Source organism: Clarias gariepinus, chromosome 12 (assembly GCF_024256425.1).
Source record: "Clarias gariepinus isolate MV-2021 ecotype Netherlands chromosome 12, CGAR_prim_01v2, whole genome shotgun sequence".
NCBI lineage: Eukaryota > Metazoa > Chordata > Actinopteri > Siluriformes > Clariidae > Clarias > Clarias gariepinus.
Window position 1 is genome coordinate 22758356 of NC_071111.1, and position 27639 is coordinate 22785994.

Here is a 27639-nt window from a genome sequence, read left to right on the forward strand (position 1 = left end):
AATTATTTCTCCAGTAACTGCATATTTAAAAGATAGAAATACTATATGATAAGAAGAAAATTAGAGAATAAAATAAGATAAAATACAATGTACTATAATGTCAACAAACAGCTATATATAGAATACAAATATATAGAATAACTTAAAAAAACAACAACAACTGACTGTACAGAAAGGTGCAAAGTTATCTCTTTTGTGTATTTTACATGTATATTATTGCACACAGTATATATATACAGTATATATATATATATATATATATATATATATATATATATATATATATATGGGGACAACCCACATTAGATGTTTTGGAGATAAAGTCAGAGAGGCCAGATTGAGGTGGTTTGGACATGTTCAGAGGAGAGATGGTGAATATATTGGTAGAAGGATGCTGAGGTTGGAACTGTCAGGCAGGAGGTCTAGAGGAAGACCAAAGAAGAGATTTATGGATGCAGTGAGAGAGGACATGAAGTTAGTTGGTGTGAGAGAAGAGGATGCAGAGGATAGGGTTAGATGGAGACAGATGATTCGCTGTGGCGACCCCTGAAAGGGAACAGCCGAAAGACAAAGAAGAAGATATATATATACAGTATATATACCAGGTGATCTCCCCCACTACCCCAGTCTTTGACTGTAAAGGTTGGGTGACATGCTGAGATTCTGCTCACTGTGGATGTAAAGATTGATTATATGAGTATCCTTCCTGCCAGTTTCAACCCATCTGGCTACTTTTCTCTGACCTCTTTCATCAAACCATTTCCAGACGGAGAACCGTTGCTCAATCAGTGTTGTTTGTTTTCAACACCATTCCACTCTAGAGACTGTGGTGTGTGGGAATATCTCAAGAGATCAGCAGATTCTAAAAATACTTAGACCAGCCCATCTGGCACCAACAACCATGTCACAGACAAATGGAACAGGAATCACACATTTTCTTCATTCTGGGACCTGATGTAAATAAGAAGTGAAGCTCTTTGCAATATTATATACAAACACATACACAGTACACTACTGCCACATGATTAGATAACATCATAATTCAGGGAATTTACAGGCATTCTAAATAAACTGGATGATACATACACAACCAGTCAAAAGTTTGGACACCCCTTTTAATTAAATGGTCTTTTCTTATTTTCATTTCTTTCTACAATGTAAAACAATGCTGAAGGCATCCAAAATATACAATAATCTCTTTGAACAGTTGACATTGAGATGTATCTGTTACTTATGCTCCGTAAGGCCTTTATAACGCCTCTAATCTGAGGTGCTGTTTGGTGATTTTTGAGGCTGGTAACTCTATATTAATTTCTCCTCTGAGACAAAATGGTGTTTAGGATTCCCATCGTGATTTAAAGACACAGAGACAACATTTCACTGTGGGATTTATTTTCTTAGGCGCGATCACGGTTTTTCGAAAGCGTGTTGGGAAAGGTGACAGATTTAGTCAAGTGGATTAGTATGTTGTATATTGTATATTTGTGTCAAAGGCGTATAACACTTTGTCAGTTCCTGACTTACAAACAAATCCAACTAACAAACGTGCTCCTGTAAGAGAACACGTTCGTAACTAGGGGACTTACTGTAATTATAATTATTAAGGAGAAAGTAAATAATTAATGGAAAATGAATACTCAAACTAAAATTTAATAGTGCAATGAGGAAATGACCAGGAAGATGAAGATTATTAGGGTAATAAATAAATATGAGCATGAGCAGTCACCAGAAGGCTGTAAGATGACTAAGAGCTACATGTGAGCAGAGGGATGTGTGTAGCTGAGTGTAAATACTATAATGAGGCGCAGTGAAATATAAGATCATTTAATGGAAATCTATCAAAGAGAGAAAGGAGCTACTATTTCTACGGAAAATCATGGTCAAAAGTATGTGGACACCACATCCATATCCGTATGTCCTATTCCAGATTTATTCCCGCTGTGCTTGCTGTTAGAACAACCTACACTTGATGCAAAGTTTTAATCATTTTAGTGACTCGGTTGTTTGAATCTTTTTTTGAGTCATTTAGTTCATTTTGTTCTTTTGTTCAGAAATAAAATAAACTGTTGCATTTTCAATAAACAGACCCCCAACATGTCTACATACACACATTTTGTCCATCGTTCCAGTAATGAAAATATTACAATGCAGCTAAGGACATATTATAATAAACAGAATGAGTAGCTCACCTCTCATATCTTCTGGTCTGAGTCGTTCGTTCTTTTGAATCTATTGCACTGCATAGCGTCTATGGGAGTCACGTGACAAAACACTGAATGATTCGGACCAAAAGACTCATTTTTATTTCCTGGTTATGGTGATGCTTTGCGTATGCGCGCCCAATAGAAAATGAATGAATCACTCTCTGAAAATACTCGTTCTTCTGAGTCATGTTAAAGACTTGTTCAAAAAGAATAAGTCATACATGAACGACCCATCACTACTGGGAAGGTTTTCCATTAGATTTTGGAGCTTTGCTGTGCAGATTTGTTCAGCTACTTTTTGTTCAGATCATTCAGCTACTAGTGCATTAGTGAGATCAGGTGGTGATGTTGAATGAGGGAGTCTGGGGTGCAGTCAGTGTTCTATCCCAAAAGGGTTCAGTGTGGTTAAGGGCCCTGTGCTTGACACTTTGGAACTTTCACTCCAACCCTAACACACCATGTCTTCATGGAGCACACTTTGAGCACATGCTAAGCTGGAACAGTTTTGGGCCTGTTAGTTCCAGTAAAAGGAAATTAGAATCATGCTACCACATAGAATTACATTAATCTGCATTACATGTAAGTTTGTAAGCACGTAAGCCTTGGGAAACCAGTCTGGGGAAAAACAATGTATGAGGTTGTTACAGCGGACCATCCGATCCACACAACACTGAAAAAAGATTTATTGTGCATGCCACTCATGATGCAACCCTTCAATTTTATCCGAGCTTGAGAACTCCACCGCATCCAGTGACTGGGATTTGGACATGGCGTGGGGCCTCTTTCGCATGGCAGGCGAGAAACCAGACCTTTAGCCACCAATCTCCTTGTTACAACTCTGGATTATCTTTGTAAAAGGTAAAAAGTGATTATGCTAGTAGGCTCCTACTAGACATCACCCACCTGATACTTGTATTGCTGGTGTTTTCCTACCCCTCAAAATAAACCACAATGCTTTAATTATTAGCTAATGGTAGTTGGTTTGGAGCTAGACTCTCTCGAAAAAGTGGTGGAGAGGAGGACATTAAATTAAATGCTGTCCATCATGGCCAACCCCTAACCCCCACTGCACATAGTTTTCTGCAAACAGAAGAGTGTTCAACTGCTTAAATGACATGCTCATGAAATCCTTGGTCCCCAAAGCAATATGTTTTTTTTTTTTATATCTCGCTACAGGGGCATGGGAATGTGGACTTGGACATCTAGGCTTCTTCTGATGTATACATCACTCTCTCATCAGTTAGCTTCAGGGTCTGCACACTTTTACAGATTACTATTATTGATTTTGCAATTTTATTTCATAATTATAATTAATTATATAATTTGCAGACTATTACAGATTTTGCAATTACACACAGACTCAGTTTTATTGTCAATTTCATGCTGTTCTTTGGACATTTACTATATTCTTTGCACAAGAAGATAGATTACTAAATTCTTTGTATTTATTTGTAATTATATGCATTTTTATATATTGTAGTTTATATATTGTAACTTCTGGTCTACTCTCACATTACTCTGGGTCTACTGACTATATGTAGGTGTGCAATCACATCTACACATCTACAGCCTGTCCTTGTGTTACTCTCTCTAATGCTGCTGGATATCTGGAATTTCCTTTGGGATCAACAAAGTATCTATTTACAGTGGCAAGAAAAAGTAATTGAACCTTTTGGAATTTTTGCATTAATTTGTCATAAAATGTGATCTGATTTTTATCTAAGTGAAGAGTAAAATAAAAACAAATAAACAAAACAATCCTATATTTCCTGTCTTTATTGAGAACAACCATAAAACCTAAAAAAGTGCTAGTGGGAAAAGGATTTAAATATATATTTTTTATATTTTTGTGTTATTATTTTAGGCACATTATATTTGTCAATAATCTTGACTTAGATGAAGATCAGATCATGTTTTATGACAAATAAATGCAGAAAAACGTGAAATTCCAAAATTTTCCATTTTGGCTGTCTATCTGTCTATCTACCTATTTATTTAATAATAATAATAATAATAATAATAGACTCAACTCCAAATTTAGAGTTAATTACATAGAGTAAATTTTTAAACAGTGCCTTAACAAACATTCATTAGCACTCACAATATTATGCAGGGTTTGGGTTTGTCTCAGGTTGACATTTTAACCCTGATCATCTGCCTGCCTTCCAGACCCTCAAACCCATTTCCTTTCGGTGTGCTCATGATCACGTGACCAATTACTACAATGTAGGCGCTCTCTCTCTCTCTCTCTCTCTCTCACACACACACACATACACACACACGGTGTAGTGAATATATCCGATACTCCTAGTAGCAGTAGGCCTACTAGAATACTAATCCTGAGAAGATATTCAGACACAGATAACAGCCTTTAACAGGAGCATTTTTAATAATAATAATAATAATAATAATAAAAAAATAAATTGTTGAAAAAAGGACACAGATATAAGACACCGTGCGAGACATTCTGAAAAGAAGCCTAATTTATTTATTTATTTACTGTAACAATTTCGCTCTTTGAAACGTTGCGGGTCCTTCTAATCGTGCACCACATCAAAAGAAATTGAAATTTTAAAATCATTCGACGGATCCGGAATATCCGGTAGCCTACGTCATCAGCGTAACCTCTCGCGTTACGTAACAGCGCCGAGCGCGACGCAACCGTGCGCCAAATCCCTCATGTCCAGACGCGGACCTATGAAGACGCGCTGTGTTTGTTAGAGCCGCGTTTCCGTTCCTCTTATCTGTGCGCTAGTATTAGTATTAGTATTATTTGTATTATTACACAGGTTGATAGGTTTGCATTTTGATTCGCACCCAGCCTATGTTCTTGCTCCGCCGGTTTGTCCCTGAGTGCGAAACGGATCGGTGAGGAACGGAAAGGAAGAAACAAACATGTCGGGCCAGACGCTGACGGATCGCATCGCCGCCGCGCAGTACCAGCTCACCGGCTCGGACGTGGCTCGCGCTGTGTGTAAAGCGACCACGCACGAGGTGATGGCGCCTAAGAAGAAGCATTTGGACTGTAAGTGGACTTTTTTTTTTTTCAGTGGATTATAATAATGATGTCTCAGCCCCATATATATATATATATATATATATATATATACAGCACACGAATAACGCGTTATGTCTCTCATCCAGGAGAGCTGACTGTGCGCTTGGAGCTGTCCGTTTCAGCACCACGCCATTGAGCGCTGGTGTCCTCTACACATTCTCAAACACAGGGGGCGACTATGTGTGTGTGTGTGTGTGTGGGAGAGAGAGAGTGGGTGGGTGGGTGGCAAAAAGGCCTACAAATATCCACACACATGCATGTATACATGCATGCATGGACACACATGCATACAAGATGCACCGTTAATCAATAGCCGATTAAAGCCTTTATTAATCACACTTTTATTTATATACTGTGTGTTTATATATATATATATATATATATATATATATATATATATATATCGTGGCACAGTGGCTTAGTGGTTACTTCTTGCGCCTCGAAGGTCCGGGTTCAATACTTACCTCTGGTCTGTGTGCATGGAGTTTGTATGTCCTCCCTTGCTTGTTGAGTTTCCTCCCACAGTTCAAAGACATGCTGATTAGGCAAATTGGTGTTCCTGTAGTGTGTATGGTCTTAATTTTGAAATAAATGCAGCGGTAATCACTATTGGCCTCCATGGTTCCTAGTTAAACTACAGAGGCCCCTACATAGAAGTAGAAATGTGTATATATTACAGTTCTGTAAAATTCTTTTCTTTACATACAGCAGCTTGTTAGGAAGTCAGGGTCAGAGCTCATTGATAGCGATGATCCCTCACTCCTGGAGCAAAGAGAGCGTAAAAAGCCTTAGACATGGTTAACTTGTCTTTGCTGAAGCTGTACTCAGAGTCTTAACCACTCTGTATATACATATAGTACATATACCATGAATGCATGATATATCATGGCCTAAGCTATTATTATTTTAAAAATTTACTATTCATACACTGGAACATCATTAAAACATGTATTAGGTATCTTTGAAGGTTGGACACCTGGCCATCACACTCATTTGTAGTTCTTCCATAAACTGTGAGAAGCACAAAATTGTATAAAACATCCTTGATTGCTGAAGTGTATATCCGTTCACTAGATTTAAATCATGTTTTGGTATGACACTGTCCTACAAAGTGTGCACAAAGTGAGGTTCATGAGCAACAAACAAAGGACAACTTTTTTTTATAGTGCTTTTAATAATAGACATCGTTATAAAGCAGATTTGTATCACTGTTTGTATTAGTGCATGCTAAATACAGGAGTCCTTATACTTTTGGCCCTATAGGGTATTTACATACTTTTGCTAAGATAGGAAATGTACATGTTAAAATGAAATTCATAGACCACTTCAGCACATATTTAGGCTCATTATTTAAATATATAGAAGAATATTTTGGCTGGATAATGTAGTCCTGGAGCTTTTTAATTCCTCAACTTTACAACAGCATTGGATGTTATTTGTACACTAATTTTATCAGTCACTGAGATTTGGATTAAACCTTTTCAAACCAAGTGACCAGGCGAACAGGCTAATAAACTATAAGAGCTTAATAATAAAAAGACTTTATTATTTGTGGTTTGTGATTTTCACTACATTAACAAATCTATGCTTCATGGACTTCTAAGATTCTTATTCATTTTATCAACTAACGTAAGCAGCTAATAAACGACTGCATACCCTTTAATATTTAACAAATTGGTACTAATAATAGTCAAATTTCTAAAAATGCAAAATGTTAGTTAATGCAGTTAATTTTATTAACTGGCCATGGTTTAAAAAAAAAGATTGCACAGTACAGAAAAACAGAAGCTCTTAGAGGTTTTTGCAAGGTTTTTTAATTGTTACAGTTTTGGAACAGGATTGCCTAAAGAGCCTTTCTGTGTTCTATATTAATCCACCTACCCCCAAGACTGTATCCTATTATCTTTATCTAAAAGGAATAAAAAAAAAAAGTCACAGTAATATGTTGCTGGACCACCTTTCGCTTTGATTATAGCACACAATTACCTTGACATTGTCTTGATAAGCTTATGCAATGTCATAGTGTATATTTTTGTCCAGAGTCGCATTAATTTCTCTCCAATATCTTATATTAATGATGGGAGAGTCGGAGCACTGTGTAAAGCCTTTTCCATTGCATCCCAAAGATTCAGAATGGGGTTAAGGTCTGAACTCTGTGGTGGCCAATCCATGTGTGAAAATGACTTCTCATGCCCCCTGAACCACTCTTTCACAATTGGAGCCTGATGAATTCTGGTATCATCATCTTAGAATATGTCCATGCTATCAGGTAATGCAAAAACCAATGATGGAAATATTTAGGTTGGATATTGGTATATTTATACTGGTCATTCAATATATCCTGGTTGTCACTATGGGTGCATCACTTCATCCTCCTTTCTTCCTACCATGATACACTCATCACTATGGAACAATAAACCTGGACTCATCAGACCACATGGCCTTTTTCCAATGCTCCACAGTTTATTCTTTATGCTACCTAGCAAATTGAAGCCCTCTTTTTATTAGCCCTTACTGATGAGTGGTTTTCTTAAGGCTGCACAGCTGTTAAGTCTCAATTATTTGAGTCCTCTTTGCATGATGCGTGTGTATAAATGCTCGTACTTTCATTGTTGAATATAGCTGCTGTTATGTTTATATACTGTATATATATATATATATATATATATATATATTTTTTTTTTTTTTTTTTTTTCATTAAATGTTTAAGTGATTGCATTTAGGATGTTTTTTCTAACCATATGTCTTTCTCAAAAATGATGGCTCTCCACTATACTTCCAGGTTTTAATAACGGGCCTTACAGTTATTAACCCAATTTTAATAGTTTCAGGAATTTCCTTAGTTGTTTTCTTTGCTTGATTTTGGAAAGTTATTTTACTGGTTATTTCAGATATAAGAAGCTACACACTGCATCAGTTAGGGTCACAGGTACATCTAAAAACTTTTCATTCATTCATTCATTCATTCATTCATTCATTTTCTTTACCACTTATCCAGTACAGGGTCATAGGTATCCCAGGAGATGTTGGGCATGAGACCCACTCATTCACAAACCTCAGGCAATTTGGAAACACCATTTACCCTAATCTGCATGTATTCGGACAGTGGAAGAAGACCGGAGCCAAAGTAGTGATGACATGTTAGCAGTAAAGCATACATTATCTCTGTATGTGGTGCTCTTGATACTATTTGTAGGAGGACACTTGCTTAGACAAGTGACCTACTGTAGCACAATAATATCCAGATTCCAACTTAATTTTTTAATAGAATTAAAGACAATGTATGTAATACATGATTCAGACTGATATGCAGCAAAGTTAGAAGCCATCACAGTGTCTTCATGGCTGTACTGGCCACTGAGTACTGTAGCCTCCAGGATAAGACCTGCTGAATTATAAATCAATCAGCCAAAGCTTGCATGCATTATTTACACAGTTAAAGATGAGGGCACCAATACTGGGACAGAGAGGGACGTCTGTCTATGTCTAAGTGTTTATCATATTTAACGAGGGGTTCCTTTTAAACTATGGATATTACATGTTCCCAGGAAATGTTTCTGGAAAAGTCAGCATTTTAATTCTTCCACAAAAATTTCTTTCCTTTTTTTTTTTTTTTTGCGTAGAAAGACAAACATAGTAAGTTGTAGAGTATTTTAGGGTAAAAAAAACAGCTTCTGGTTAATACTGATCAACCATGAGCTGTTTTCCACACATCATGTTGATTGTGTATTTTTGTCCATACCTTTTTCGAAAACTGAAACTGCAGCATGTTCTTAAACTCAAATCTGCATTAAGTGGAAATCAATGCTAGTTTTGATACATTTATAATGATGTAATGGGATCAGTAATTATATGTAAAATTTAAATATTGATATCAGTATCAGACCCTAATTCTAAACTGTGAAAAAGTACAAAGGCAGTGGGGTGATTTTTAAAAATTTTTAATTTTTTTACCAGATTTCATCAGAAATAAATAGCCCTGTTTAATAGTTTACAGATGCCTTTTAATTTACTAGTAAATGGTATTTACCGGACAAGGCTGGTCACAGTAAATAAGAATAGTCATATAAATGTACCAGGGGCATTCAAGTCAAATTGGGACCTGTTGATTGTACAGAATAACACAGTTATAAGAGACATTTCTGTTATTTAATCCCCTGCTACACTAATGCACTAATCATAGTGTTTCACTAGTGCTTGCATACCATCAAGGTTTAAAGTTTTTCTCAGTATGCCGGTGCTCTGTTTGGACTGCCTGCTTCATGTCTGAAATCCTGGCCTCCTAGGAACTCCTTTAAAGGCCCAAACATGTGGAAATGGCTTGGAGTGTGGATTCAGCTCCCAGCTGAGATCCTGTAATGTGCAAGTGGTGCAGTGGGCAGTATGAGGTCATGCATTGTGCTGCAATAACAGAACGTCGACCCCTTGCCGGAAGAAGCGGAAAGAACAGGAAGAACAACAAAAGGACTTTGGTGATCAAACCAGGCTGTTTTTTTTCTCCCCGATAGAAAAATGACTGCAGTGGGCTCCAACCCACCTCGACCGCGAACGTGATTCACGGACGTACTGTACAGCCTTCTTTAAGGCGTTTGCACCATTCAAATGTTTTACTGGGGCCAAGAGTCTCATCACCGTACTTTCGTTTCTTTTTTTTTTTACATCTATTAAATATTCTCTGGGATGGCTAAGATTGTGTTTTATAGCAAATTATCCGGTTTAAAGCTAATAAATCAGGAACAATATGCAAAGTGTAAGTGCAGCAGAGTGTCTATGATATACATAATCATGTCTATTGTAAAATATATTGAGTAGCTTGTGAAAGGGGAGAGGAGGGTGATAAATTGTGGACTACGGTGACATTGTTTTCCACACAAAGGCTGAAAAAAAGCCCAAATGCCTCTTTTTTTTCCAATTCCTGATTTAATGCTGGACATTTCACTAAACCTAGCAACCCACGTGTAAAGCATATACCAAGAATGACAGCCTCTCAACTTTATTTAGTTTAAGGTTATGTTGTTCTCAGCCTGTGTTCATGAGCTGCTGCTGCTCGTCTCAGCTGTGAATGGTTTCATCAGTCACACATGCCATATGTTAAACAATTGATGGCTTTTTTTGGCAGTGGTCATTACAATAATAGCTGGCTTTGTCAGAACTGTGTTTCCATGGAAACAGGGCCTACAGTGCGGGTGTTAAAGGTTAAAGGGTTAAGGGTGAGTAAGATACTGATGGACTGATTGCGGGGCTCGGGTATTGACGTGAACATCTGTTTATTGTAGAAGAGACTGTGCTCACATGGTGTTACAATAAAAGTGCACTTTACATCATTAATAATTTAAAGCTGTTAGTCTGTTATATTCTGCTCAAATAATGCACTTTTATTTTGATAAATAGAACAGTCTCCGTCTAAAAAGATAAAACCTCATTGCTGAGGTTAGCGTTAGGGTTAGATTAAGGATGAAGTGTAGGAAAATGCTTATTCTTGGAGATGGGGTAAAAATCTATTCAGTCGTGTCTTTTGTTTTGAAATTCATCCACACTGACTTCAAAGCTGATTTTTTAAAACATTTTATTTTTTAATTTATATATGTGTGCATTTCAGGAGGAAATATGTTGCATTTCCTCTATAATCTTACATGTAGTACGCACTAAACTGTTTACATCATATTTTTGAGTTTGTTTAAAATTGTATACACAATACACAATTGACACTAAGGTATTGTGATATATCATATTGGCTTTATTCCACATAATTCCCATGCATATTTATTATGTACACTAATCAGCAATAGCATTACAGGGCAAAAAATTATGCTGGTATTGTGTACCAGCAGCTCTGGCCTCTTCGGGTGTGGCTCTGCAGGCCCTCTGGCACCAGGATGTTGCTAGCTAATTCTTTGGGTGCTGTAGTTTGTGGTGTGGGGCCTCTGTGGATCTGACTTCTTTGTCCAGTGCATCCCATGGGTGCTTGATTGGATTGGGATCTGGAGAGTTTGATGGCTGGGTCAGCAGCCGAGGGCTCTTTGCCTGCAGGGCTCCTTGTGTGGTGAGCTGGGGTGCACTGGGCTCTATCGCCTTTCTATTTGTGTGTGACCAGAATTTACCATTTTCAGTGATTTGTGCTGCTTTGGCTTTTTGTGGAATCGGCTGAAAGGGCTGCCCTTTGGTTCCTGTGGGCATAGATGCTCATGATCCTGTCACCAGTTTACTGGTGTATAATTAAAAATTCGTGTTAATGTTATCTGGGGTTAATGTTCTGGCTGATTGACATACATATGATTGATAATTTTCCTATAAATCACTGATACACCTTTGAAAATCATGTTAAAATGCACAGACAGACAAAAATTCCAAAAACCATCTTAATGTGTTCTATTACTCATCTTACGTCCCCTTAAATAATTTTTTTGCAAATATCTTTAATGTACAGACAAGCCAAATTTACAGTTTTATTAAATGTATAGATTTTTCGTACTGTTTTGCTTTAAGAGAATTAAGTAGAGTTAGCTATACATTTAAGCTTTTCCTGATCTGAGGTTGGAAAAGAGATAAATCCAGCGTTAATCCTGCTTCTTTACCTCCAGTGCTGTAGAAGCGTAAGGGACTTTCTTGAATTCTGGATAAGCAGCCATATTTCACTTAGTTTGTATTTAAACTAATTACATATCACTTAGTATCAGCAACACCCTCTAGCCCTGATGTGCTGAATACAGACCACGCCGTTCGATAGTCCTTTGTAGCAGATGCTTGGTGTTATTTCATTACCTTTCTCTGTAAATCCGTTCTTTATTACCATGCTGATGTAATCAACTTGTTTCAACTTCATACACTAAGTCACTAAGGAGTAAGGAGTATGATTCCTGTTCAGGGTTGAACTTGGGGCACGGTGAACACTAACACACCAATACTGACCAAAGCTCTGCATTGTGGAGCTAAACTAAATGAATTAAGGCCTTCAGTATTGATGCACAACAAATTAATTTATAGTCATTTGTGGTCCCCTTTATGGCTGAGATTATGTTACAAGATTTCTGTAATTATGCTCCCGAATTCTTGGGAGAATGAACAGCAATGTTCTGCTTTCTATAAATCAATAAAATTATAGCATATTTCTTTTTTTTTTATCTAATAACAATTGCTTTGTAGTAAATATTTCCCTTGGTGTATGCCATTATACATTAACTATCCTCTGAGTGTTCTTTATATGGCACAATATAGCTACAGCTATATGCATAGTTAGTGCTGCAATGTAGTGTTATATAATATTTTATTATTGCATGGATATCCTGTATGAAATAAATTTCAAAAAATGATGATTTAGGAAAACAATCCCAATTTTGTTCCTCTAGTACCACAGTAATTTGTTAACAGTCATAATTTATATTTAATAATGAACAACAAAATCAATTAACATTTTTTCTGTTAATTCAGCTTTCAGCTTTTGCATAAGCTTGTTCTAGTAAGCCATATAGCTTGTTCTGGTTAGCCATACAGCTTTTTCTGATTAGCCATACAGCCAGCTTTGATTAGCCACACAGCTAGTTTTGGTAAGCCATACAGCTTTTTCTGGTTAGCCACACAGCTAGTTCTGGTTAGCCATACAGCTAATTCTGGTTAGCCATACAGCTTTTTCTGGTTAGCCACACAGGTAGTTCTGGTTAGCCATACAGCTTGTTTTGATTAGCCACACAACTAATTCTGGTTAGCCATACAGCTTTTCCTGGTAAGCCACACAGCTAGTTCTGGTTAGCCATACAGCTAGTTCTGGTTAGCCATACAGTTAATTCTGGTTAGCCATACAGCTTTTTCTGGTTAGCCACACAGCTAGTTCTGGTTAGCCATACAGCTAATTCTGGTTAGCCATACAGCTTTTTCTGGTTAGCCACACAGCTAGTTCTGGTTAGCCACACAGCTAGTTCTGGTTAGCCACACAGCTAGTTCTGGTTAGCCATACAGCTTGTTTTGATTAGCCACACAGCTAATTCTGGTTAGCCATACATCTTTTTCTGATTAGCCACACAGCTTGTTCTGATTAGCCACACAGCTAGTTCTGGTTAGCCACACAGCTTTTTCTGGTTAGCCATACAGATAATTCTGGTTAGCCATACAGCTTGTTCTGATTAGCTACACAGCTTGTTCTTGTTAGCCATACAGGTATGGATGCGCCAAAATATACCGTACTGAAACTCACACATCAAATACACACGTGTACGTTTGTTGACGGCGCATAGCTTCAGCCTGCAGGGCCCCAGCCGTGTTCCCAGTAGTGAAAAGGAGGTTGTGTTGTGCAGTTGTTAAAATGGATATCCAACAACACGGAGTGGTCGTAAATGGACAGTTTTAAAAATATGGCAGAAAAATTATGTTCTTAATGCTTTGCATTAGTGCACATACGTTGCTTGTCCGGGACCTGTTCAAAACTTGTTTGCGTCAGTGGAGAGCCACGCAAAGCAAGTTCATGTAGTTTTTGTGTGTTTTTTTTTGGAGCAAGTCATGCTGTGTTGTGATTTGGTTTCTTTCACACTGGCAGTCTATACAGGGTACACTATCACACTGATTGGCTCTGTTGAGTGACATGTAAGCTGCATCCAACGCAAGAGAAAAAGCGCCAGATTACTGGTATATTAATTATTCTTATTTATAAGAAAAGCATCAGGGTCTGGATAGAACTGTCACAGTTCAGCCCCGGACTACACTTTGCCATTTAGCAATGAGTGCCTTGGATTGTATTCATGTTCCGGGTGACAAACTTCCTGGTTGGTGCAGGAAAATGTATTTATGGCTAAAACCTATTGTAATTATTGATAGGATAATCATTGATTCTAGTCAATGGTCAGTTGATTTCAATCAATCGATCATGAAAAATGACTATGGATTTTTCAATATTTAATTGTTATGCATAATTTTTTTCCTATGCACCCAAGCAACTGTTGTGTAGCGGAAACACTTGATTACCTTGATTACTTACGTTGTACTCACCTTCCAGGTTACAGATTTCATGGTTGGTGTGTAGTTCAGGAAAATTTATAATGACTAAGACCTATTTTAATGTACTTATATGCACTTCAATTTGAATTCATTTTAATTGACAGATTTGAAAAAAGCGAACTATTAAAGAAGCACTGTATTGTGCAGTCTGTGATAGATTGGCACCCTGTCCAGGGTGTACCCTGCCTCATGCCCTAAGCCTCCTGGAATAGGTTTCAGGTGCCCGCGACCCTGAATACAGGATAAAGCGGTGTAGAAGATGAGTGAATGAATAAGTGAGTAAGTGTACTGTGCAGTTAAACCAATTAATTAATCTTCGGTTGGTTTACTCAAACTGATACTTGATTATGGAATGGTTACTGACTCCCATCACTAATGGTAATGTACTTGTATGCACCTCAATTTTGATTTAAGACAGACTTGACTAAACCCACACAGTACTATTAAGAGTGTCCGATCTTTTTGTATTACAACATTTTGGATATCTGATATTTGTTATCGAATGATGATGACTCTAATTAGTAATTTGTAAATTATAGGGATTTAAAGGCAAGTTCGATCTGATTAAAATATTCCATGCTATGTGTTGTTACACTTGTTCTCTTGAACAATTAAATATTGCTAAGATAACTGGTGCTACATGGTAATTATCCTGACAATCGTATTAAGCATTCTAATGTGTTATGCTAATCCAAGCATTAAAAAAACATCAGCAGCACCCCTCTTGTCTGAACCTGTGACATGGTCTTTATCAATATTTTTTATTTTTGTCTAGATCTGATCTCCGCCACCAACGAGACTAACGTGAACATCCCGCAGATGGCTGACACCTTGTTCGAGAGGGCCATGAATGCCAGCTGGGTGGTGGTCTTCAAAGCTCTCATCACCACACACCACATGTGTATCCATGGCAACGAGGTCAGTGGTTAGGCTAAACACTATTTTTCATAATGATTGAAAATTTAATTGATTAACAAGTACAGAATCAGAGCAGGCTTTTTTTTCTGCCTACCTGTTTTGTCAGTATTGTCACTCACATGATTTCCTCTCTAGGTTTTAAACTACCAAAAGTCTATAGAGATACAGTCATTATATGGTTGTTTTTGATTACTACAGAGGTTTATCCAGTACCTGGCCTCCAGGAATTCACTCTTCAACCTCAGCAATTTTATCGACAAAACCGGTACCCATGGTAAGTGTTCTTCCATGAAGCCTCAGAGTGGCGCAGTGATAAAGTGCTCGCCCTATCATCCGGAGATCGCGAGTTCGATTCCCAGGTGATGCTGTAACCTCTCGCAGCCGGAGATTGGCCGAGCTCTCTCAGAGGGGAGAGATGAGAGGTACTTAGTGCTCCCACATTAAATCATGCTCTACAGCCAATCAGGAACGTCTGTGAGCTCACGCAAGGGAGGGAGCGGGTAGCGCTGTCCTCCGAGTGTGTTACTCCGCCCCCAACTGTGCTTGAGCGAGCAGTTTGAAAAGATGGGGTCGGCTGGCGTCACGTGGTTCGGAGGAAACACGGGATAGTCTTTGGCCTATCACATGTTTAGTAGTAGTAGGTAGAAATAGCCTTAATGTGGGAGCGCCCTACTGACGGGGATGAATTTGACACAACGAAATTAGAGAGAAAATGCAGGGAAAACCCCCCCTAAAATTTCCTTCCATGATATAAACTGATCTAGATAATTTTGATTTGAATCTCTGCTTAATCTAAACTGTTGTGTGTTTTTTTGATAACAAGGCTACGACATGTCCACATTTATCAGACGATATGCACGTTACCTCAACGAGAAAGCGTACGCTTACCGTGCAATGGCCTTCGATTTCACTCGAGTCAAGAAAGGGTACGTCTCTGAATCTGTCCTGTTTCCCAACAAAGGACTGATGTTTGTTTTAAACACTTAACTGCTGACTATTTCTTTAGGCCAGAATTACCTCCACACATACACCTCTAAAACAGAAAGTTAATTATACAAGGGGTGTTCAAGTCAAACAGGAACGTGTATGTCTTTAACCTGCCACTTTTAACAGATATACTACGAGCAGAATGCTGAGATTTACAGTAATTGCTGATTCATATACAGTACTGTCTGTTGTCAAGGTTAACGACAGGGAAACATAGCATGTTAAGACTTTTAAGACTCAATCAAGAATTAAGACTTGAGATTATGTTCCATAATGCTTCGCTATAATGCATAAAAATGATTGACATTTTGTCCAAGGTTTCGAGGCCAGTGTTTCAAATGTGAAGTGTGAAATCCGATAATGGCGGTGTACTGAGAAAACTTTGAAACACTGGGATAAGTGCATTAGTGGAGCAGGGATTATATAGAGAAGTAAAGGGAATTTTTACTCAAAAAATCAAATCAAATGTGATTTAGTCTGGTTTGATCTGAACGCACACCTGTGTATTTATTGCTGAATAAAATATGTTAAGTACAATTACTGTTGATTGTTTTACAATTCATAGGAAGTGGAATAGGAAGGAAGTGGTTTGTTTGCTGTTTCAGTGGAAACACATTAAACATTTTCATGCATTAAAAGCTGTTGAAATCATTCCTGCTGCTCGATTGTGACCGAAAAAGTTTACGTTTGTTCAGTAGCAGAGAAATGGTGGGAGGTGTGGCTGTGATGTGTGATTTGATCCCGATTCAGCCCTCTCTAATGAAATAAACAGGTTAAATATAGGTCCTTTTGTTGTTGCTTAGCAACTGATTTTTTTTAATGACATACCTCTGAGTTTAACTGTAATATCATTATGCTTACATTATAGAGTCATGCTTTTAATTAGTGTAAGTCCCAATTTTCCATTTGCAAGTAACTAATCCAGGATTCCTTGGCTGCACTTTAAAAGAAAAGATAGTTTCTATGCCTGAAACTAGAAACATTTATTAAAATATTACAGTATGTTGTTTAATGGTTCTTACTGCGCATCAGAGTTTATTCTCACTTATATCTAATCCTGGCCTTTAATTGCTTGTATGTGTGTATAGTGCTGATGGAGTGATGAGGACTATGGCTCCGGAGAAATTGCTAAAGGCGATGCCGGCTCTGCAGACTCAAGTGGACACTCTGCTGGAATTTGATGTAAGTAACTTCATGGCACTCATAAATGAATTAATTAACCACATCTATTTAGACATGATCCCAATAATTTACAGCGGATACCTCTGACTCGTTATCTCTGTGAATACTTCAGCTCTCTATTGGGGATGTTACCATTACAGTTTTTCTCATATACTGCAGATCTCCTCTAATCCAGGGATACCACATGCTTGTGTGAGAGATCACACTGTAACGTGGGCTGAAAACGAGTGAGGGTGCAGTTTCTGTATGTGACCAAATGTGTAAAATTTGGACTGTTCACTGGAACCGTTCGGTGTCACAAACCTGCGGTTAAACGACCAAGATGTATTTTGCGCGTTAACTTGGAGTCACATGCAGACGAATGAACTTCAAAGCAATGATTATTATTTGAGGATTTTTTATATTCGTGTGAATTCCATAAATCTCTCATTTCACCTTCAGACCTTCTCAAAGTTTTATTACAACTCAGGACCCCAAACGACAGACATGTTTTAGATCTGATATGTAGTCTAGTATATACTGCTTTTAAATATACCAGATGTACAAAAGGTATATAGGTTTGAACAATGCCACTTGTGCCAAAAAAAATATATATATATATATACATATTGAATTTTGTTGGACACAAAACCTTTTTAATGACCATTTTAAGTTTGTTAAATATTCATTCATATTTAAAAACAATTAAAAATGGCATTGGTTCGGAAATGTAGCAAAACCAGCACATATATCAACAAAAATTCTGTGTTATAGACGACCTTGTGTGTCTTCAGGAAATAATTTGCCAAAATGAACGAAAGTCTGACCATGTTTTTTTTTTTTTGCTATTGAACTGTTATAATGTTCCAATCTGGGATTATAATAAATGTGGAATTGCTAAGGCTATATTATGCCCTTTTTCTCCAAAGCTTTGGGAACCCCTGCTTTAATTCAACATTGTTGCACTGATTTATATCTATTATAACATCTAAATTAAATAAAAAAAATTCGCTCAGATAATAATGGAAAGTCTTTTTGTAAAGCTTTCTTTCGCACTGTATTGTATAATGTTGTCTATTGTATAACGTAATCACTAAAATGTCTGTCCTTTTGTCTTGCAGGTTCATCCCAAAGACTTGAACAATGGCATCATCAATGCAGCTTTCATGCTTCTCTTTAAGGACCTGATTAAGCTCTTTGCCTCCTACAATGATGGAATTATCAACCTATTAGGCATGAGCAATTTAATAAAACCTCGATTTTTCTGTGGTTTTGTTGACCTCGCATTTAATTACAGGGACAGGGGTAGCTCAGTGGTTAAGGCATTGGACTACGGTTCGGAAGATCCCAGGTTCAAATCCCACAACCACCAAGTTGCCACTGTTGGGTCCTTGAGCAAGGCCCTTAACCCTTAACTGCTCAGATGTGTAATGAGATAAAAATGTAAGTCGCTCTGGATAAGAGCGTCTGCCAAATGCCTAAATGTAAATGTAATTAATATTTGAGTGATGTTTTTTCTTTTTGTGCAGAGAAATATTTCAAAATGAAGAAATCTGACTGCAAGGAGTCGCTCGAGATCTACAAGAAGTTCCTGACTCGAGTAACTAAGATTTCAGAGTTTATGAAAATTGCAGAGGTATGAAACATGTACTTTAACATATAGGACAATTTTTTTAAACATATTTTATATTGTATAACACCGGAGATGTTTGTCTAAATAAAAATGTTCTCTTTTAGCAAGTTGGCGTGGACAAAAATGACATTCCTGACATATCTTATGTAAGTTATCTACAATATATTATTACTGTATGTATTTACTGTGTATTTACTCATGATTTATTACTTGTAGTACTGTATGTCCTTGGTTGTTTACTAATGCTTATTTGTTAAATGAATTTGTAAATAGAAAAATCATTTCCGATTTTTTACTTTTTTAAAATTTATTTTATTCCTGATATATATATTTTTTCATACATTCTTATTTCAGCATGCGTTAAATGATTTAAGCATTTCACTTGCAGGTGTCTACCATATATTGTGTAATATTGCTTAGCATGACTATAACTTAAAGGGATGGTTCAGTTTTTTCAAGTCTGTCTTAAATCAAAATTGATGTATATATAAGTGCATTACAACGTCTCGGAAAATGGTAGATTTTCTTGCTCTGCACACTGGCCTGTGAAGATTGTCATCCCAAAATGCGAGGACAATGTAAATAATCGGGGCCAAATTCTACAACCTTCAGGCTGCAAAAAATGCAATAAAGTTTACCACCCTGGAGTCTTATGGAATAAGATCACTGTCAAAAATATTCATGCGTAAAAAAAAATTTTTTGTGTATAATTCTGTCTTTTGTCTGAGTTGGATTCCAAAATCTACGCCACGACAGCTTGCAGATACGAGATTTTGTGTGTTTGTTACAATGCAACTCTGAAATATACGACTCTGACCGTTTACAGACACAAAACTCGTTTTTACAACTCCTCTGTTTCACAGACGAATTGCGAAATTACGCACACGAATGCTGTGTGTTAAACCACTGTCAAAAATACGTCATCTAGGCCCCATGCACAGGCATTACTAGACGAGGAAAGAGGAATCGATTCGGTGCATGCACCCCCACCGTTTTTTACGCACAAATATTTTTGACAGTCAGTTTATTTCATAAGACTCATATAAAGTTTCTGGAGTCTCGCTAAGCTAATTCGAGTTGGTATCTTTCGAAGGTGCAGAGTATTTAGTAACGCCACAAATTTGGCTAAATCAAAATGTACGGCTAGTTCCAGGGGAAGAAAAGAGTTCAATTTGTACTAAATACAGTTGATACTAGATTCTGACTTGATTTAGCTCAATGGGACTGCAGAAGCTAAACATCAGCTGAACTTTGGAATGCATTTTTTGCACAGACTGAAATTTGTCGAGTTTGGCCCCAATGACCTCCATTGCACTAGCATTCTGGGTGACAAACTTCACCTTCAATGTGCAGAGCAGGAACATTTATAATGATCAAGACCTATTGTAGGGTACTTACACTACCAGTCACACCTCCTAATTCCATGGTCTTTCCTGATTTTTATTTCTCTCTACATTGTAAAACAATGCTGAGGCATCAAAAATATGTTGAGGCTGGTACAGTAACTCTAAATGAACTTCTGTTTTTCCATGATGGTTTTCATGAGAGCTAGTTTCATCACGGTGCTTTATGGGTTTTGCAAAAGCATTCGACACAATAATGTTCTTGCAAGAACGGTTCCAGAACAGCGGACCTTCTTGTCTTTAAATAACAACTGACTTATGTTAATTAGTTAATTACCCAATTCCATAGGTGTTATTTCATAGTTGTGAAATCTTCGTTTTTTTGTTACCTAAACTAAAACATCGAATTAGAAGGTGTGTCCAAACTTTTTGCTTTACTTTAACCATACCTTTAAGCTATGTCCTTTTAAAACCTAGGAGATTAGACAGCATTATCATATCACGGCATTCTACCATTTGATCTAATGGTTTTACAAGCCAGCATGTTGAAGAAAAATTAACCTTTATAAATATAAGAAAAAGGGATTTATAGAGTGTATAGCATCATTCAGTGCACTATTAATGAAGGGCTTTGTCCTTCATTCTCGTCACCTTGATACTGGGCATTCTCAGTGTCTTCACCCTGGGGTGGTGGCTGACCTGGCAGACTCGGATGATGAAGACTGCCAATTTAACAACTGCCGGGAAGAGGACCCGGTAATCATGTGCACAACAGAGAGAGTGAAGCTACAGCTTTATGCGTTGCTCCTTTATTCAAAGAATAACAATAGAATTAAGAAAAATGCTGAGAAACTAAGAGCATCAAAAAAGCTTATATTTGTATATACTGTATATTTACAATATTAGATATAGTACACTGAGGTCCAAGATATATTTAAAAAATATTTCTAGATGCCTATTGAAATATTGTGCAATATTGACCCTGTAAACTGCTTTGGTCAGAATTGCCCTCTTGTCTTATCTCATTTCTTGAAGCACATAATCAGATTACCTCTGATGAATCTGATCTAAAATGGATCAGGTTCAAAGCAAAAAAAGGGGTGTAATAAAAACTAAGAAACTCTGGAATTCATGTCAATATTTCAAAGATTCCTTTTTTGTTTACTCAATAAACAAATTGTTGCCATATATTAATATTAAATGCAAAATAGAAGTATTCTCAGTAGTGCTCTAAGACATTTAGACCTTGTTGTATATTATTATTATTATAATAAACCCCCAGTTATATAATGAATGGCTTTACAAATTCAGTGTGATACATTCTAAAAAAAACACTATGACACTATGACAGCACTCTAGAATGACCCTCAAGATATGTACTCATTGGCCCTTTTATTAGGTACACGTTTAACTGGTTATAACGCATTTATTTACTGTAATCACCCAATAACATGGCAGCAACTTAATGCATTCGCGTAGACATGTTCAAGACGGTCCGCTGACGTTCAAATTGAGCATCAGAAAGGGGAAAGGGCGGTTTAAATGACTTTGAATGTGGCATGGTTGTTTCATTGTTTTAGAAACTGCAGATCTTCTGGGATTTTAATACACAACAGTCCCCGGAGTTTACAGAGAATGGTTTGAAAAAAGGAAACAGCATCTTTTTACACCTGAGTTATGCTGAAAAACATCTTTGAATGCAAAGCATGTTAAACCTTAAAGCAGATGGCCTTCAGCAAAAGAAGCCCAGCTAAGATGTCAGATGAGAATAGAAAACCAAGTCTACAACTCACCAAAATTGCCTTGTCTGATGTGTGTCGACATTTGGATGGTAGGGTCAGAATTTGGATCCATGAATCCATCTTGCGTTGTGTCAATGGTTCAGACTGGTGGTGGTTGTAGAGGATCGTTTAAACAACACAGCCTACCTTTCAGTATGGTTACTGACCATGTCCATCCTTTGAGGACCACAGGATAACAAGCCATGTGACAAAGATAAAATCATCTCAAACTGGTTTCTTTAACATGACAATAAGTTCACTGTGCTCAAATGGCCTCCAGAGTCACCACATAGAGTTCACTCCATTCCAGCACCATTGGGAAGTGGTGGAACAGGAGATCCTCATCATGGACAAATCTGCAGCAACCGCCTGATGCTGTCATGTCAATATGGACTGAAATCTCCAAGCAATGTCTCCATCGTCTTGTTGAATCTTTGGCATGAAGATTAAAGGCAGCGTTGAAGGCAAAAGGGAGTCCAACCCTGTACTTGCAAGGTGTACCTAATGAAGGGGATGATGAGTGTATATTTCTTTTCTTTTAACTTTGTAACTTTGCGATTATGTGTTGATTACCATGACAAGGTTGAATTCTTGAATCAGAAGAAGGTAAATGATCTCCTTATTCTTATATGTTATTATTTCTACCTACACAAAAAAAGGAGCAATGAGTTAAAGTGTAGCTTCGGTCCTGTGCCTGTGTGTGCACTGAGTTTGCTCATGTGTGATGGTGTGCTGAACTGATTTGGAGTGTGGTTAATGTTCAAGGTGATTATTAGTGTTCTTAGAGATGACACTGGTAAGTATAAAGCGTCCTCAAGTCTGCTGTTCCTGTCTGATAGTGTGTTGGGAGTGTGGGGTATTTTGCTGTCCACATGATATTGACCAAGCTGTGCGTTTGTGTGGGTGATGCTCCCAGGCCCCCAGCAGTATTCTGGAGTCTCTGGAGACACACATGAACAGTCTAGAGGGAAAGAAAGGGTAAATAAAACACATTTGCTCTTACAAGCATCATACTGTCGATAGTATAGCACATTCCTATAGTTCTGCTTAGAACAAACTCTTGATAATATTTTTCTTTCCTTTTGTCCTGTTCCCCACATTATCAGAGAGGGGTAAGTGTTTCATGTTCTGCACTATATTATATATACTGTCTATACAGTACTTATAAAATCAAAAACTGAACAGCTTTCTTTTCTTTCTTTTTCCGTCAGGTCTCCGACAAAAGTGAGTTTTTTCAAAAAAAAATATGATTGTATAAAAATTATTGCATATCCAACAAGATCATACCCCCTTTTCTCTATCACATTGCAGGGATCCCCCACCAACAACGTCTCTCCAACGTCCACTCCCTCCAAGTCTGGAGGCTCTGTGCCCACCCTGGAGCCTCCACCTACCGAAGCTGCTGGTGCTGCGGCTGCATCCGCTGCCGAACCTGCCACTGAGTAAGCAACTGCATTCTCACATCCACCCTCACTTTCTGTCTGTAACTCCATCTAAATACCTCCATAAATACTTCCAGATGCTGATTTTTCACTATTAAATTCACTGAATGAATCATTGCTGTCTTCTTTCTAGTTCTCTGCTGGATCTGGATCCATTGTCTTCTTCAGGGCCGCCTGCTTCAAGTGCTCCGACATCCTGGGGAGGTAATGTGTGCACGTTTACTTATTATTGTCCTCTCAGTGAACATGAGCTACTCAGCATAGATAGGAAAGTATGTAAGAAATAACACCTGACATTGCGTGATGTTATGGTAATCAAGGACAGGATGGTGTGATTTACACTTACATTTTCATTTAGGCATTTGGCAGACACTTCTATCCAGAGCGAATTACTTTAAAGTGCTTCGAAGTTTACACCATTAAATATATCCTTCACTAGGTTACTAACTAGAAGTAGCACCAGGATAGATGGATGGATAAACAAATGCTTGGATAAATAGATATTTGGATGGGTGGATAGATGAATGGAGAAACACTCGGATAGATAGATGGATAGATAGATAGATAGATAGATAGATAGATAGATAGATAGATAGTTGGATAGATAGATAGATAGATAGATAGATAGATAGATTGATGGATAGTTGGATAGATAGATAGTTATTGTAGATGGATAGATAGATAGATAGATAGATAGATAGATAGATAGATAGATAGATAGATAGATAGTTTGATGGGTGGATAAATAAATATATAGATGGATGGATAGATAGATGAATGGACAAACACTTAGATAGATAGATAGATAGATAGATAGATAGATAAATAGATAGATAGATTAATAGATAGATAGTTGGATGGTAGATAGATAGATAGTTTGATAGATAGATAGATAGATAGATAGATAGCTGGATGGATATATATATATATATATATATATATATATATAGATAGATAGATAGATAGATAGATAGATAGATAGGTATATAAATGAATGGACAAACGCATAGATAGATAGATAGATAGATAGATAGATAGATAGATATATAGATAGATAGGTATATAAATGAATGGACAAACGCATAGATAGATAGATAGATAGATAGATAGATAGATAGATAGATAGATACATGGATGAATAGACAGACACATGGATGGATAGATAGATAGATAGATACTGTAGATAGATACTGTAGATAGATAGATGGATAGATAGATAGATAGATAGATGGATGGATGGGTATATAGATGAATAGACAGACACATGGATGGATGGATGGCTGGATAGACAGATAGATAGACAGTTTGATGGGTCTCCTTACAGAAAGCATCAACCTACAGTATATAATTTTTTTTTATCCTTTGAACATCTGCTTTAATAGAACCTGTGCAAGTTGTTACTATAGAGACAAGAATATATTAGAATGAACATATTAATATAGACATCACAGCTGGAACTACTGTCAGAGCTTCTGTACAGAACATTAATCAACACCCTCTTACCAATCGAACGTTCAGCACATAGGCTATAAAAAGATATAAAGCACTGTGGATCTATTCGTGCACAATAATAAATCCATTACATATGAGATAATACAGTACATCCTGATCATCTCTTGTTGTCTTTTTTTTGGCCTGTGCTGCTGCAGATCTTTTGGGGTCAGGTGAGATACATTTTTTTTGTTAAATGCTGACATCCCGTAGTTTCCCACTGTTGTCCTTTCTTCTTGCTTCCCAGCCTTGTCTCATTTCAAATCTCTTTTTCTCTTTTCTCACTCTTTCCTGTTGCTACGTTATATTATATCGCGGTCCCACGGTACGATGACTTTTGTAGAATTCGGTTCCCTCACTACGGAGACTCTCCTCCCCGACCCGACCCCTGCCGTAGATGCTACCTCTTCTGCGACAGCTGTGTCTAGTGCATCAGCTGGTGAAGGCGCCGCTTCCGTAGCCCCTCCCTCTAACACCGCAGGCCCAACCCCGAGCTCGGCGGATCTCCTTGGAGGTCAGTAGAGAAGAACGGTAGAGAAGAAGATCATCACTACGGTCACTTTAGCACATGCATTACAATCAGTGGTGTTAAACACCAATGTGCTGGTTAATGGAGAGGGTCATCATTGTTTGCTTTGTCAGTACATTGATGTATTTCATACTCCTTTAGAAAGTGTATGAAGATCGAATAAAAGATTGTGAAATGCTTTCCACATCTAGACCTTCCATGTCCAAAATGTCCTGCTTTCATTTTTACTTTTTCAGACACTTTTCTTTCTTCACTCCTTCTGAAACTTCAAGACTTGATTTAGAGTATGTGTTTAAATTTAAACATGATACTGCTCTTTGTTTTAGCTCAATAGCTCAAAAAATAGTTCAAGCTCAGTCAGATTGGATGTTGAGCTTCTGTTGGTCTATCACATAAAATCCCAATAAAAACTCCTTTGTTTGTGGTTGTAATGTGAAAAGGGGTGTGAATACTTTTGCAAATACTCAATTATATTATAAAATATTTGTTTCATGATTTGAAATCCAGTAGTTTATTTCCTATCACGATATGTTGATCTTTATCTCTAGTTATATATATTTTAGAAAAAAAACATAATCTTTGTCTACATTAAAGGTCCTGTATTTTACCATTTCTTTAACAAGTTCTCAGCGCTTCCCCAAAGTGTGTAGGTTAATACCCAGCTGAAATACACCACAGATAATGTTTTTTATACCACTTGTATATTACAAACACCCTTTATTTCCCTCCTTTTCAGAAGCAAAGTCACAGAATTACTCTGTTGTTACTTGTTGAGTAGCTGGGGGAAGGGCTCTACCTATGTGAGGTCACATAAGATGGAAATTCTAAATGGCTGGTTTTAGCCCTGACCAATGCCAAAATACAACAAGGACAAAAAAACAGGCAATGTTTTTTCTTATGGTTTTTGTTTCTTACACACACACACACACCAATGACTAGCCTGAATGTCTAAAAATCATAGGTGCCCTTTAAAGGAAGAATTTGTTTACCAGAGGTCCTTTCAGCTTAAATTCTTTTTTACTGAAATTGTAACATAATTTTTCCTCCTCTATTCTGCATGTCATTGCGGTTGTAGGTGCGTTCGGAGGCTCTGCAGCTGAACCAGCCTCTGCTCCGGAGACAGGAGCTTCATCCACCACGGCCGCGCCTGCCGCTGACGCTTCTGCTGCGAATGGTGGGTGCTGACATTATGCTTCAGCACGTCTGAAGAAGTCATCTGCATATTCGAATGATCGTTAAACTTTGTTTGTACAGATAATATACAGATCGTTCCTAGCCTGATGTCTTTCACCGTATGACTGAGCTGTGTGCCGTGCTTTCAGTGACGACTGGTTTTAGACCTTCCTTTGATTTGGGATAGCGGTTGCCATGGCGATCGTGAGTCTGCGATGTCATGGCAACTCGCGTGTCACGTGCATGTCGTTCCGATTCACGCGTTTCGACAGCGTGAAGCGAAGACGGTTACTTCCATATTAGGAGAGCTTCCTCTTCATCTTTCTGCTTTCAGGAATCTCCGATGTTTTTGAAATGTTTGTTCTTGTCTTAACAGATCACAGGGTCCAGCGTCTATCATGTTCTGCCAGCAGCTTTAAATCCGAACACAAACCCTTATCCAAAGCCTAACTCATTAGACATGTTGTGATCTGTAACCCCTCTGTAAGCTTTAAAACATTTACTGTAATTAAACTTGGTTGTAATTTGTTGGGCCTGATTCTGATACTGTACGTCTAGACGAACTCTGATGGATTTTTTTTTTGGTCCTGCAGTTTCTTCAAAAAGGTTTTACAGTTATCCCCTTTCTCCTCTCACCAAGACCCATTCGCCCCAGCGGCGGATTGTGCGTCTGTTCCCCCACAGCTGGACATGTTCTCCATGCAGCCCGCAGAGAGCAGCGCCTCCTTACTCGGCTCTGTGTCACCTGCTACGATCCAGCCCGCACTCACGTCCAGCGTTCCCATCACCCCAGCCCCTGCAGCCCCCACGATAGATCTGTTTAGTGGTAAATTCTGACTGCGAGCCCCTGCATGACACCCCTGAGTGTGACTCCTGTTCTCTTAAGATCGAAGCCTTTATGCTGATGCTGTGTTTCCGCCTAGTAGTTTTTTTT

The 27639-nt window shown here is 37.7% G+C and overlaps 1 protein-coding gene across 1 annotated transcript in view; it reads left to right on the forward strand.

The window, feature by feature from the left end:
• Window positions 1-4856: 4856 nt before the first annotated feature.
• LOC128534642 (clathrin coat assembly protein AP180-like) overlaps window positions 4857-27639 on the forward strand; it is a 33025-nt gene continuing 10242 nt past the window's right edge. Inside the window, exons 1-17 of the mRNA XM_053509092.1 lie at window positions 4857-5229; window positions 15023-15165; window positions 15364-15439; window positions 15989-16091; window positions 17241-17334; window positions 18435-18546; window positions 18843-18949; window positions 19051-19092; window positions 22987-23048; window positions 23177-23182; window positions 23282-23294; window positions 23382-23512; window positions 23646-23716; window positions 25162-25176; window positions 25347-25517; window positions 26608-26706; window positions 27346-27531. Coding sequence (XP_053365067.1) covers window positions 5100-5229; window positions 15023-15165; window positions 15364-15439; window positions 15989-16091; window positions 17241-17334; window positions 18435-18546; window positions 18843-18949; window positions 19051-19092; window positions 22987-23048; window positions 23177-23182; window positions 23282-23294; window positions 23382-23512; window positions 23646-23716; window positions 25162-25176; window positions 25347-25517; window positions 26608-26706; window positions 27346-27531 — 1561 coding nt within the window. The 5' untranslated portion in view covers window positions 4857-5099. The remainder of the gene's footprint in view (window positions 5230-15022; window positions 15166-15363; window positions 15440-15988; window positions 16092-17240; window positions 17335-18434; window positions 18547-18842; window positions 18950-19050; window positions 19093-22986; window positions 23049-23176; window positions 23183-23281; window positions 23295-23381; window positions 23513-23645; window positions 23717-25161; window positions 25177-25346; window positions 25518-26607; window positions 26707-27345; window positions 27532-27639) is intronic.